At 48.6% G+C, this 13,427-nt stretch overlaps 1 protein-coding gene across 5 annotated transcripts in view; it reads left to right on the top strand.

The window, feature by feature from the left end:
• Positions 1–13,427, top strand: part of LOC137344773 (SH2B adapter protein 2-like) — a 566,922-nt gene that overhangs the window by 111,413 nt on the left and 442,082 nt on the right. For all 5 annotated transcript variants that reach the window (XR_010968459.1, XM_068007911.1, XM_068007910.1 and 2 more), the window contains exons 5-6: positions 4,904–5,010; positions 12,088–12,255. Coding sequence is in view for 4 of the 5 variants with exons in the window: in XM_068007911.1 (XP_067864012.1) it covers positions 4,904–5,010; positions 12,088–12,255 (275 nt within the window). In the remaining variant the exon portion in view is untranslated. The remainder of the gene's footprint in view (positions 1–4,903; positions 5,011–12,087; positions 12,256–13,427) is intronic.

Raw genomic sequence — 13,427 nt, forward strand, 5'->3', positions numbered from 1 at the left:
CTACCCGCTAAGGAATGAATTAACTGTCAGCGAAATTCAGAAGGAGCTGCCAGTTATACACACACATGAACCAATCACACAACATTGCTTCTGAAGCCATGGAATCAACATTTGTACCGACTTTGGCTGAAGAAATTATCTCGAGTGCATCTGGTGATTAAACTGTTTTAATATTTTGACTGAATTTAAGGGCTGCACCAAACTGAAACTAAACAAACATGTTTCAGAGTATCCAACTTACCACAGAGTTATTGAGACTTGGTGCTTATAAATCATGAGTAAATTCAGGACTTTTTATCCAGATCTCACCTCTTTACTCGAATGATGGTCCCTGTGTATCTAACAGCACACTCTGTCACTCACTCTCTCTCTCCCTCTGGTCTCTGTGTATCTAACAGCACACTCTGTCACTCACTCTCTCTCTCCCTCTGGTCTCTGTGTATCTAACAGCACACTCTCTCACTCACTCACTCTCTCCCTCTGGTCCCTGTGTATCTAACAGCACACTCTGTCACTCACTCCCTATCTCCCTCTGGTCCCTGTGTATCTAACAGCACACTCTGTCACTCACTCCCTATCTCCCTCTGGTCTCTGTGTATCTAACAGCACACTCTGTCACTCACTCTCTCTCTCCCTCTGGTCCCTGTATATCTAGCAGCAAACGCTGTCACTCACTCTCTCTCGCTCCCAAGCACTACCTCAGATAAACCATTGCGTGGAATTTAGAGAGTGTAATAGAGGGGAGTTCATTGGTTGAATGGCCAAGAGCAACTGGTGACAGGACAACGAGGACCCTGCTATCTGGAGAAATGGCTAATTTCTCATCTACTGGCCCAGGGGGTCTAGATCTCACAGAAGAATGCTTTCTCAGCATCAAGCCCTGGAGCAGGCGTTGGGATTCATGCTAAACCGTGCGCTGCAGGTGGCAGCTTGGGTGAAGTCCATGTATTGGACATCTTCACAACACTGCAGCTACCATGGCATAAGCAGCAACAAAGGGATCTGGGGGTCCTAGTGCAAGAAAATCAAAAAGTTGGTATGCAGGTGCAGCAGGTGATCAAGAAAGCCAACGGAATGTTGGCTTTTATTGCTAGGGGGATAGAATATAAAAACAAGGAGGTATTGCTGCAGTTATATAAGGTATTGGTGAGACCGCACCTGGAATACTGCATACAGTTTTGGTCTCCATACTTAAGAAAAGACATACTTGCTCTCGAGGCAGTACAAAGAAGGTTCACTCGGTTAATCCCGGGGATGAGGGGGCGGACATATGAGGAGAGGTTGAGTAGATTGGGACTCTACTCATTGGAGTTCAGAAGAATGAGAGGCGATCTTATTGAAACATATAAGATTGTGAAGGGTCTTGATCGGGTGGATGCAGTAAGGATGTTCCCAAAGATGGGTGAAACTAGAACTAGGGGGCATAATCTTAGAATAAGGGGCTGCTCTTTCAAAACTGAGATGAGGAGAAACTTCTTCACTCAGAGGGTGGTAGGACTGTGGAATTTGCTGCCCCAGGAAGCTGTGGAAGCTACATCATTAGATAAATTTAAAACAGAAATAGACAGTTTCCTAGAAGTAAAGGGAATTAGGGGTTATGGGGAGCAGGCAGGAAATTGGACATGAAGCTGAGTTCGGATCGGTCAATGCCCTGTGGGTGGTGGAGAGGGCCCAGGGGCTATGTGGCCGGGTCCTGCTCCGACTTCTTGTGTTCTTTAGATTTGTGGTTGGGATCAGATCAGCCATGATCTTATTGAATGGCGGAGCAGGCTCGAGGGGCCGATTGGCCTACTCCTGCTCCAATTTCTTATGTTCTTATGTTCTAACTACAAGGAGATCTGCAGCAACTCCCTTCATGCCAGAGGCTCTAGGGATGGTCTGAGCTTCCTCCGTTGATGCTGGAGTACTGCAGTAGAGACCTGGTGTGCTGGAGTCGGACGGGCTACCTCTTCTGACCAACAGGCTCAGTTAGGGAGAACCTTGAGGCAGGTGTTCACTGATCTTGTTGGTTCCATTGGATCTGTTGTCATGCTGACCAGTAGCCATGGTGAAGCAGTGCCCAGGGACATGGCTGGATTGGGCATGAATGATGGTGGTGCCTTGCAGGAGTACCAAAACATCTGGACCTGCTACAAGCCCTCTCCCAACATCCAAACATGGCAGAAAGTAAGGTTCCAAGCTCCCATGCAGTAGTGGAAATGCCACAATCTGCCGTAGACCCACCTCAGGACTCAGCTACCATTAGACAAGGTCCATCTCCATAAACTCATAGCACCCAGCCTGACCTGCCTGACACCTCTCTGTTCCTTCCTCTAAATAGCAGAGATATAGGGGAATTCCCATTGGGAATCCCATTCTGGCACTATGGCAAAAGGAGGAGAAAGAAACAGCACCACCACAGTAATTGGAATGACTGCAGTGACAATATGATTTAAAAAAAGCAAGGTTTCAGTGTCACTACTGAGCTCTTTAAACTGATTCCCACTTACTACACGGCTACTCAAGGACCTGAAACTGAGTCCAACATGCTTTCGCTCACTTCCAACGGGAAGCCCACCTTGGTGCAGGAGGTGGCCCTCGTGAGATTCTCACACGCCAGCAACATGCTGAGGAGGGAAATAATTCAAAGGGAATTAGGGGTTACGGGGAGCGGGCAGGAAATTGGACATGAAGCTGAGTTTGGATCGATCAAGGCCCTGTGGGTGGCGGAGAGGGCCCAGGGGCTGAGTGGCCGGGTCCTGCTCCTACTTCTTGTGTTCTTTAGATTTGAGGTTAGGATCAGATCAGCCATGATCTTATTGAATGGCGGAGCAGGCTCGAGGGGCCGATTGGCCTACTCCTGCTCCTATTTCTTATGTTCTTATCACCTGGATGAGTTTGCAAGGCTGCGTGCAGGACCCTGTTGCATTTTGGACCGTCCCAGTGAATCAGACGGCCTGTGCTGACCTTGCTCAGCAGAACGTGACGCTAACTTGGGCACCAATAAATTCAGGGGTAGGGGCAGGGGGACAGGGGCAGCAACCAAGTGAGCCCCTTTCTGCCCGAGCTCCAAGAGACCCGCTGATTGAGGAGCGCGTCCACTAACCACAATTGCCAAGCCCCCATTCACCGACAGTCCCACACTCCTCACCTTTCCTTTTACAGTCACCATCACATTGTCCTCTTTCATTTAACACTTATTGATTTTTCCCTCACTTGACTGCAGACATATAAACAAGCACCAAATCTAAATCTATCAAATCAATAATGTCATTCTGTTCACAAAACAAAACTAATCACCTTGTGCATTCCCTTAGTGCCTGTCTCGTGCCCCCGCCTCCCCTTCCCCCACCCCCGAAGTTGAAATTAACCCCCTTAGTGTCAGGGCACTGAGGTATGAGAAAACACTGTAGAAACTTGGACTATTCAGCCTTGAAAGAAGGCGAATGAGAGGCGACCTGAATAGTTAACGGCATGGAAAAGAACATTACTTCAAACTAAATCATGAGAGTGGGACAGGTTCAAGAACGACAAATTTCCTACTGAGGTCAAGAAGTTCTTTTCTCAGACAGAGTGATCAAACACAAGGAATAGATATTAGTGGGCAGTGGGCAGTAGGGTAGTGAGGGCAGAAACCCTGGAATTATTGAAGAAACAATCGGGTGGGAGGAACTGTAGTTATTTTCCAAATGAATGAATGGGTTTCCTCATCCATATTTATCCTGTGAGATCTGTCTTAGTTACGATGCCTCTCTGGTTGAATTGCCTGCTGGTGGGTGAGGTACCAGAAGGTGCTCATGGGGCTGACTGCCTGCAAGACTCTGCACTTTCAGTATAGGAGGCAAAAGAAAGGCAGAAACCTGAAAGGGAATTGTACAGTTTTACGGTTCTGATGATGGTTCTCATTCAGTGAGGGGCCAATGGAAGCTAACCGACTCTCATTCTCCCCGTGGGGGCACGAGGTTACAGGTTGCAACAAGCTTTCCCGGTCCAGCAGTTCACCACTGCAGTGCAACTAAACACTATGTTTTTGCTGGTTTATTTTTGCTCTGACCACGTCTGAGTTCCTCGAGAGTGAATGATCGACATTATTAATATGTTTTAGCAGGTGATTAAATTTCATGCCGTTTGCTTAGGGTTTTACGGTATTTCCAGATACACTGGGCTGCAGTTTCTTCATCCGGCCCCTGTAGGATTGGGGGGGGGCGGGGGCTTCCATCCACCACCATGACGCTGCCAAGACCCCAGCCCAATTTCCTGGGCCAGGGATCATGGCGAGCACCTGGCAGGAAGTTTGAGGCTGCTGGCGGGGACCCACCCAGGGAATTCCAGGGGTGCTGCAACAGGACCACCGCTGTAGCACCCGAAAGAGCCGGGGGGGTGGGGGGGTGGGGGGCACTTAAAGGGGCAGATAAGCCCTGAAGAGGCAACTAGCCCAAGTTTCTGTCGGCCTCGGCCGAGGAGTTCAAAGGTTTGGGGCCAAGTTAGAGACCACTCCAAGGACCTCTCCCTCCATTCCCGCAGTTTGGGGTCTTCACACTACCACCTTGGGGACTCCCACCAAGCTTTCCCTCGAGGATCCTGGAGACCGGCAGTAAGATGGGTAAACCGGAGGAAAGTGGGCCCAATACCCGGGCCTCCCCTCCCCCTGCGGTGGACGGAGAAGGGGCTGCCAGTGGCTGTGCTGGTGGGAGAGGAAAATCAAGGAGTCGATGCCACCCGATCACCCGGCTGTTTCCGCCGCTATGTCACCCAAATCCAGGCCTATGTCTTCCAGCTTATTGCAGCTTGCCATTGTTTTTTTTAAAGAATTCATGTCAAGTCTTAAGTCTTAAACCGAGCAGCCACTCCTGCATGCAGAGGCTGAGTTTATATAAATCCAGCTTTCCCGCCCTCTCTGAGTTTTGCCTCCGTTCCTTTGCAGAGATAGTGAAGAGGACATGGAGCTCAATTCCTGCGCTCATGCAGTGAGCATGCCCAGTCGGGAATTACCCACACTCCCTCCTTGCAGCTGTGACTTCCTGTCGGAGGGTAAGTGTCTGTGGAACTGGCTCTACTTCCTGGTCAGAGGAAGACATTCTGCCTGAATGGACTCAAAGAGCTTTGTGGATTGGGGTCGGTTAACGGGTTATGGTTGGGATGGGAGGATTGGGAATGGACAACATGTGGAGATAGATTTCCAACTTGCCTCCTGGTGGGGGGGTAAAACTGGAGTTACGGATTGGCCGCTCGTTATAGAAACAGCACGATTGTCATGCCCGTTGATTTTGATCCCTGACGCCTGACCTACGCCCGACGTCCGCCCGATGCACATGCGACAGCTGCCCGACGGCAGGATCGCAGAATCTGAAGAGATCATTAATTCGGAGCGATGCAGATTTATTTGGGTGGTAATCTGAACATGGGCAGTTCGTGTTTCTAAACTAAATCTAGTGCCTGCCCGGACCCATTGCATTTTCTGGTTGAGAGCCTTGGAGAAGGTCCAAAGTCTATAGGTGCAGGACACAACCAAGGCTGAAGTGTTGGAGAGATAGGAGAGAATGCTGGGCGTGTGCATGGAGGCAGTTTTGATGCTTGCATGTCCTTCGACACGTGGACATGGACAATGCCATTCTGTTTGACAGATAATAGGTTAACATTCCCCCTCGTGGTTATTGGTGTTTGGAGTGCCCTTCAGTAGGTTTAGTGAGTCTCTATTTTACTCATGTGGCACATTAATGGAGCTGGATCCAGTTCACTCCATTGCCTGATGGAGACCTGATGCCCCCAATCATCCACCGTGTGGTGGGAGGGATGGTGCAGAGTGATAAGCATGTGGCTGTATCCCCTGAGAATAAATTTATAGGGCCGATTTTCCTCTGGCCTGCTCCCAAATTGTGCCAAAAAAATGGGTGCAATGCAGAGGAAAAATAGGTGCTAATCCTTTGCTCCCATTTTCCTCCTGAACAGCACTGCACCAAACTCCCTCCACAGCTCTTCTAGTATCTGCGCCTGCCTGTGCCCAAACAGGACGCCACAATGGAAATTACACACGAATGAATGTCAGAGATTTCCTGTAACGGAACGGGTGCAGTTCAGGAGCAAACTGCTCCCAGAAAGACCTGGTATTACTGATTCCAGAGTTGCTGTTTAGGCACTGTGGCGGCGACATTCATTAGCGCTGGTTTGAGGGTGCGAGTTCGGTGGTGTGTGACTTAAGGCAAGCCCCAGGACAGCCCTAAATGGGTCCTTGAACCTTGTTATCATCATCGACATGCAAATCACAGTCTCTGGTGCACAGACGTCACGGAATCACCAAATGATACAGCACAGGAGGAGGCCATTCGGCCCATCGTGCCTGTGCCGGCTCTTTGAAAGAGCAATCTAATTAGTCCCACTCCCCTGCTCTTTCCCCATAGCTCTGCAATCTTTTCCTTGTCAAGTATTTATCCAGTTCCCTTTTGAAAGTTACTATTGAATCTGTTTCCACCGCCCTTTCAGGCAGTGCATTCCAGATCAGAACAACTCTCTGCATAAAATAATTTCTCCTCATCTTCCCTCTGGTTCTTTTTACCAATTATCTTAACTCTGTGTCCTCTGGTTACTGACCCTCCTGCCAATGGAAACAGTTTCTCCTTATTTACTCTATCAGAACACCTCATAATTTTGATCACCTCAATTAAATTTCCCCTTAATCTTCAGTGCTCTGAGAACAACCCCAGCTTCTCCAGTCTCTTCACATAACTGAAGTCCCTCATCCCTAGTAGCATTCTAGTAAATCTCCACTGCATCCTCTCTAAGGCCTTGACATCCTTCCTAAAGTGTGGTGCCCAGAATTGAACACAATACTCCAGCTGAGGCCTAACCAGTGTTTTATAAAGGTTTAACATAACTTCCTTGCTTTTGTACTCTATGCCTCAATAAGGCCAAGGAATCATTTGAGAACTTTCCTTTCTTCATCAGAAGGCAACCAGATAATAATCCGGCCCCTTTACTTGCAAAAAAAAAAATCCTTCCGGCTCTCCCATAGAGCTTTAACTGTGGCTGCCCCTTTAATGGTGTTGATCCCTTTAAGTGCAGAGATCGCTCTTGTCTTCGTGACAGCGGCCAAGGGACCCTGCAGCGGGAGAACGTGATCAGCCCTTGTATCTGCATTTCTTACTGGGATAGAGCCAATCGCTGATGGCACAGAGTGTGTGCAGGAGCTTCAGCGATGTTCTCTGCTGGTCTCTCAAGGCCTTGGTTACTCGATTCTTCACCAGAGTTGTGGAAATCTGCAGTTTCAGGCCTTAGAGCTGAACATTCACTCCTGCACTGGATACAGCAAAGCCTATGGGCCCTGACAACATCCCGGCTGTAGTGCTGAAGACTTGTGCTCCAGAACTAGCTGCACCTCTAGCCAAGCTGTTCCAGTACAGCTACAACACTGGCATCTACCCGACAATGTGGAAAATTGCCCAGGTATGTCCTGTCCACAAAAAGCAGGACAAATCCAATCTGGCCAATTACCGCCCCATCAGTCCACTCTCAATTATCAGCAAAGTGATGGAAGGTGTCGTCGACAGTGCTATCAAGCGGCACTTACTCACCAATAACCTGCTCACCGATGCTCAGTTTGGGTTCCGCCAGGACAACTCGGCTCCAGACCTCATTACAGCCTTGGTGCAAACATGGACAAAAGAGCTGAATTCCAGAGGTGAGGTGAGAGTGACTGCCCTTGACATCAGGGCAGCATTTGACCAAGTGTGGCACCAAGGAGCCCCAGTAAAATTGAAGTCAGTGTGAATCAGGGGGAAAACTCTCCAGTGGCTGGAGTCATACCTAGCACAAAGGAAGATGGTAGTGGTTGTTGGAGGCCAATCATCTCAGCCCCAGGACATTGCTGCAAGGGTTCCTCAGGGCAGTGTCCTAGGCCCAACCATCTTCAGCTGCTTCATCAGTGACCTTCCCTCCATCATAAGGTCAGAAATGGGGATGTTTGTTGATGATTGCACAGTGTTCAGTTCCATTCGCAACCCCTCAGATAATGAAGCAGTCCGTGCCCACATGCAGCAAGACCTGGACAACATCCAGACTTGGGCTGATAAGTGGCAAGTAACATTCACGCCAGACAAGTGCCAGGCAATGACCATCTCCAACAAGAGAGAATCTAACCACATCCCCTTGATGTTCAACGGCATTACCATCGCCGAATCCCCCACTATCAACATCCTGGGGGTCACCATTGATCAGAACTTAACTGGACCAGCCATATAAATACTGTGGCTACGAGAGCAGGTCAGAGGCTGGGTATTCTGTGGCGAGTGACTCACTTCCTGACTCCCCAAAGCCTTTCCACCCCAAAGTCAGGAGTGTGATGGAATACTCTCCACTTGCCTGGATGAGTGCAGCTCCAACAACACTCAAGAAGCTCGACACCATCCAGGACAAAGCAGCCCGCTTGATTGGCACCCCATCCACCACCCTAAACATTCACTCCCTTCACCACCGGCGCACCGTGGCTGCAGTGTGTACCATCCACAGGATGCACTGCAGCAACTCGCCAAGGCTTCTTCGACAGCACCTCCCAAACCCGCGACCTCTACCACCTAGAAGGACAAGAACAGCAGGCACATGGGAACAACATCAGCTGCACGTTCCCCTCCAAGTCACACACCATCCCGACTTGGAAATATATCGCCGTTCCTTCATCGTCGTTGGGTCAAAATCCTGGAACTCCCTACCCAACAGCACTGTGGGAGAATCTTCACCACACGGACTGCAGCGGTTCAAGAAGGCGGCTCACCACCACCTTCTCAAGAGCAATTAGGGATGGGCAACAAATGCCGGCCTCGCCAGTGACGCCCACATCCCATGAACGAATAAAAAAAAACACCCCATTAGTTAGGAGCCAACACTCGTGGCAATTGTAGAGAAGTCATATCTGTGATTGATGCTCACTCTGACCACACAATCCTACGGTTCAGTTTTATATAAACCCCTGTGCATACATTACACCATTAGACCAACTACTTATTACATTATAAACAGTCATGTACATGTTTTTGATCAATATTTAAAAATATCAATGTAGCTAATGGTGACAATTTCTCACCAACACTATTATCCTCCTGAACTGACACAAGGAAGAGAAATGACCAGGAGCTCTGATACAATTGAATAGCACTCTGTTAGTTCCCTCCATGATTCTGTTGGTAAAGGCAGTGTGGAACTGAGCTATACCGACCAGAAGGTCCAAGGTTTGCTGAGATAGCTGATCTCAATTAGGGTGGCAGTAGGGGACTACATTTGGTCTCAGCACTCAGAGAGAAGAGAACGTCATCCAGGGTTCCCACTCCTGATCACTATCGGTGTTTCCCTCTGGAAAGTGTGTGTGTGTGTGTGTGTGTGTGTGTGTGTGTATCAGGTGAGGATAAAATCAAGCTCAAAGATGATGCTGCCCATGGTCAGATAGCTGCCAACGCTCTTTGGATAGGCTCACACACGAAGAAAGGGAACTAGGGCAATGCAGCTATAGACCAAGAGCCAATGCCTCAGAAAAAGAGTGGGGCATATTGGCAAAAAAATGGGTAAACTATCACTTAGTCCCAGAGACTTCCTTCAAATATTCTCTTCAGCCAAATCTGGTCACCATCTAAAAATTAGTGTTCGATCTGGATCCTTCCACAGATGCTACAATCTAGGTCTTTAGGTCTGGGTCTATGGGACGTGGTTTTGTCAAATCTCTAGCCCAAATCCAGTGGCTGCCTCCGTCACCAGGCTAATGCCCTTTATCAATTGCTTCCAAACATTCTTGGACTGTAGTCATACAATAAATACCCTTAGAATTGTGAATTCCCAAACTGATGGGATGAAAGTCCCCCTCTCTGCCAGCTGTAATGGTCCTGTATGAATTCGCACAGTCTCGTGCCCGTTCCTAGTGGGCAGGGTTCATGGCATTAATCAGGCATTAACTAGCACTAAATTGTCAATCTCGCCTGGAGAGACCATTGGCACAGTATGGGAAGTTGAAAAGTAGCAATTGTTGGGCTGTAGTAAAGGGAGCATTTAACTGTGCTATACCTGAAATAAAAACAGAAAATGCTGGAAACACTCAGCAGGTCAGGCAGCATCTATGGAGAGAGAAACAGAGTTAATGTTTCAGGTCATGAACTTTCATCAGAACTGGAAGATGTTACAGATGACCAGCTTTTAAACAGGCAGGGGGTTACATTGGAACCTTCCCAGCCAGATGAGGAAGAGGAAGAAGACAGTGATGAAGAAGAGACACCGTCACTCGATCTTACACTCGCAGCCACCAGCTCAGAAACTGACACTGCCCGTAGTTTAGAGGCTAGGATAGAGGAGGGATCGGCACGTGGTGAGACACTGGGCACAAGTGCTCAGGAGCCGGGGCGGAGGGAACGGATATCACAGGTGCCAGCTCGCCGGAGAACGAGGTCATTCACTCGTTCTGATACAGTGGAGTCAGGTGATAACTTTGATGGGCCAGGCTACAGAAGAAGGCTGATGGGCGTACACAACCAAATGCTTGGTGCACTGGAAAGCCTGCCAGAAAACCTGCACACAATGTCAAGGAGCATGGAGGAGTCCAGCTCCAACTTGGTGCAGGGCTTTGAGCCTGGAGCCCATCCTTTCCCACATGGAACTGGTGGTCACCTCCATCAGCACAGCTGCGGAAATCACCATGATGCAGCAACTGATGGCCGATATCACAGCTTCCATCAAAGGTCTGTCTGCTGCCATCATGGCTCTGGATACCACTGTTGAAAGGGGCTTCCAGGGGGTCCTAGCAGTCCAGAAATCTGTTCTCCAACAGATCACCAGGATTGTTGAGGCGCTGCCCCGGGAGAATGGCAGCATTCCTGCTCCCACCCCTGGCACTCCGCCAGTGCCCTTGCTGTTGCCTGTCAGCCAGCCAGCCCACTCCCTGTAGAGCATTAAAATTTTATCCAAGTATAGGAAACCTACATACAAATGCACCAGCAGGCAGAAGAAATAATCCAGCAACGAACCTGTAATTACTTCATCATCCTTTTAGATAGCACTGGTCGGGGGGTCCTTCACGCCATTTAAGTCCTGTTCAGCTGTACGAGGTTAAGGCAATGCTCTGGATGGAGCGTGGAGTTCCAAAATAGCAGTATTGTCTTCAAATCAGCGTTGCACACTGATCCGCGCCATAATCTCCCTACGTGCTGCCGGTGGTCATTGGGTGCGCGCAAAGATGGCGTCCTGCGCACTTCCTGTCCGAAATGTGTGCGCACATCGCCGACTCCATTTTCAAAGCTTAGTTGTCCGGGTAGCACCTAAAAAAACAGGTGCTACTCGGCCCGATCTCACCCCCTACTTGCTCACCTTTAACATCTTCCAGTTCTGACGAAAGGTCATCGACCTGAAACACTAACTCTGTTTCTCTCTCCACAGACACTGCCTGACCTGCTGAGTGTTTCCAGCATTTTCTGATTTTATTCCAGAATCCCCAATATTTTGCTTGATGCGCTCCCTGACCTGGAAGAGTTTGATGCTCACACTGAATGTGTACCGTTCCCCCGCACTAACATCCCTCGACCTCATGACTACAATATCCAAGTAAAGTAACAAGAAGGAATTCTGATGGTCCCATCATGTATCTGTAGGGACAGGAGGAACAGGAGGAGGCCATTCAGCCCCTCGAGCCTGCTCCACCATTCAAGCAGATCATGGCTGATCTGTACCCCAACTCCAATTACCCACCTTTGCTTCATATCCCTTGATACCCTTACCTAATAAAAATCCATCGATCACGGTCTTGAAAGCTCCAATTGATCCCCAGCATCCACAGCCTTTTGAGGGGGAGAGTTCCAGATTTCCAGTATCCTTTGTGTGAAAAAGTGCTTCCTGAATTTGCTCCTGAACAGCCTAGCTCTAATATTAAGATTGTGCCCCCTTGGTCTGGATTCCCCCAACAAAGGAAATAGTTTCTCTCTATCTACCCTATCAGATGTAGAAATGATTCCCTGTGATTCCAAGCTGACGGTGAATAGTAAATCCTAGGGATTCGTTTAAAGTGCGTGAGAAGCATGTCTCAAGGGTGACTATGTACTGGGGCACATTGAATGCACTAACTTCATGTTATCTTCACTGCCTCAGGTGCAACCAGAGTCCCAGATAAGATGTGTACTAATCCTGATCCTGCTGTCACTGTCTCGCACGGCAGACAGAAGGAACTCCAGGTGCTGGAGCCTCTCGCACATGTTCCTCTGGAAAACTTCCTGCAGACTTTGCCTTCGGAAACTCCAAGCACTACATCCTCCGCAGGTAATACAGTGAGGCCTGAGTCAAACATCTTCACTCCTGCCACCAAACCATTCAGTGCTGTTGATACTTATTGCAGCCAGAATGATTGAGTTATTTGTGGGGATTCTGGAACTCATTGAAAGTGGCAGGGAACTAAAAGATCAGCAATTGAATCATGGAATCATAGAAAGGTTACAGCACGGAAGGAGGCCATTCAGCCCATCGAGTCTGTGCCGGCTCTATGAAAGAGCAGTCCAACTCCCCCGCCCTATCCCCATAGCCCTGCACATTTTTTCCTTTCAAGTACTTATCCAGTTCCCTTTTGAAGGCCATGATTGAATCTGCCTCCACCACCCCCTCGGGCAGTGTATTCCAGATCCTAACCACTCGCTGTGTAAAAAAGTTTCTCCTCATGTCACCTTTGGTTCTTTTGCCAATCACCTTAAATCTATGTCCTCTGATTCTTGACCCTTCCGCCAATGGGAACAGTTTCTCTCTATCTACTCTGTCAAGACCCTTCATGATTTTGAACACCTCCATCAAATCTCCTCTCAACCTTCTCTGTTCTAAGGAGAACAACCCCAGCTTCTCCAGTCTATCCACGTAACTAAAGTCCCTCATCCCTGAAATCATTCTAGTAAATCTCTTCTGCACCCTTTCTAAGGCCTTCACATCTTTCCTGAAGTGCGGTGCCCAGAACTGGACACAATACTCCAGTTGTGGCTGAACCAGTGTTTTATAAAGGTTTATCATGACTTCCTTGCTTTTGTACTCTATGCCTCTATTTATAAAGCCCAGGATCCCATATGCTTTTTTAACTGCCTTCTCAACCTGCCCTGTCACCTTCAACGATTTGTGTACATATACCCCCAGATCTCTCTGTTCCTGTACCCCTTTTAGAATTGTGCCCTCTAGTTTATATTGCCTCTCCTCATTCTTCCTACCGAAATGTACCACTTCGCATTTTTCTGCATTAAATTTCATCTGCCATGTGTCTGCCCATTCCACCAGCCTGTCTATATCCTCTTGGAGTCTATCACTATCCTCCTCACTGTTCACTACCCTTCCAAGTTTTGTGTCACCTACAAATTTGGAAATTGTGCCCTGTACACCCAAGTCCAAGTCATTAGTATATTATCAAGAAAAGCAGTGGTCCCAGCACTGACCCCTGGGGAACATCACTGTACACCTCC

This window comes from Heptranchias perlo, chromosome 28 (assembly GCF_035084215.1).
Source record: "Heptranchias perlo isolate sHepPer1 chromosome 28, sHepPer1.hap1, whole genome shotgun sequence".
In the NCBI taxonomy this organism is placed as follows: domain Eukaryota; kingdom Metazoa; phylum Chordata; class Chondrichthyes; order Hexanchiformes; family Hexanchidae; genus Heptranchias; species Heptranchias perlo.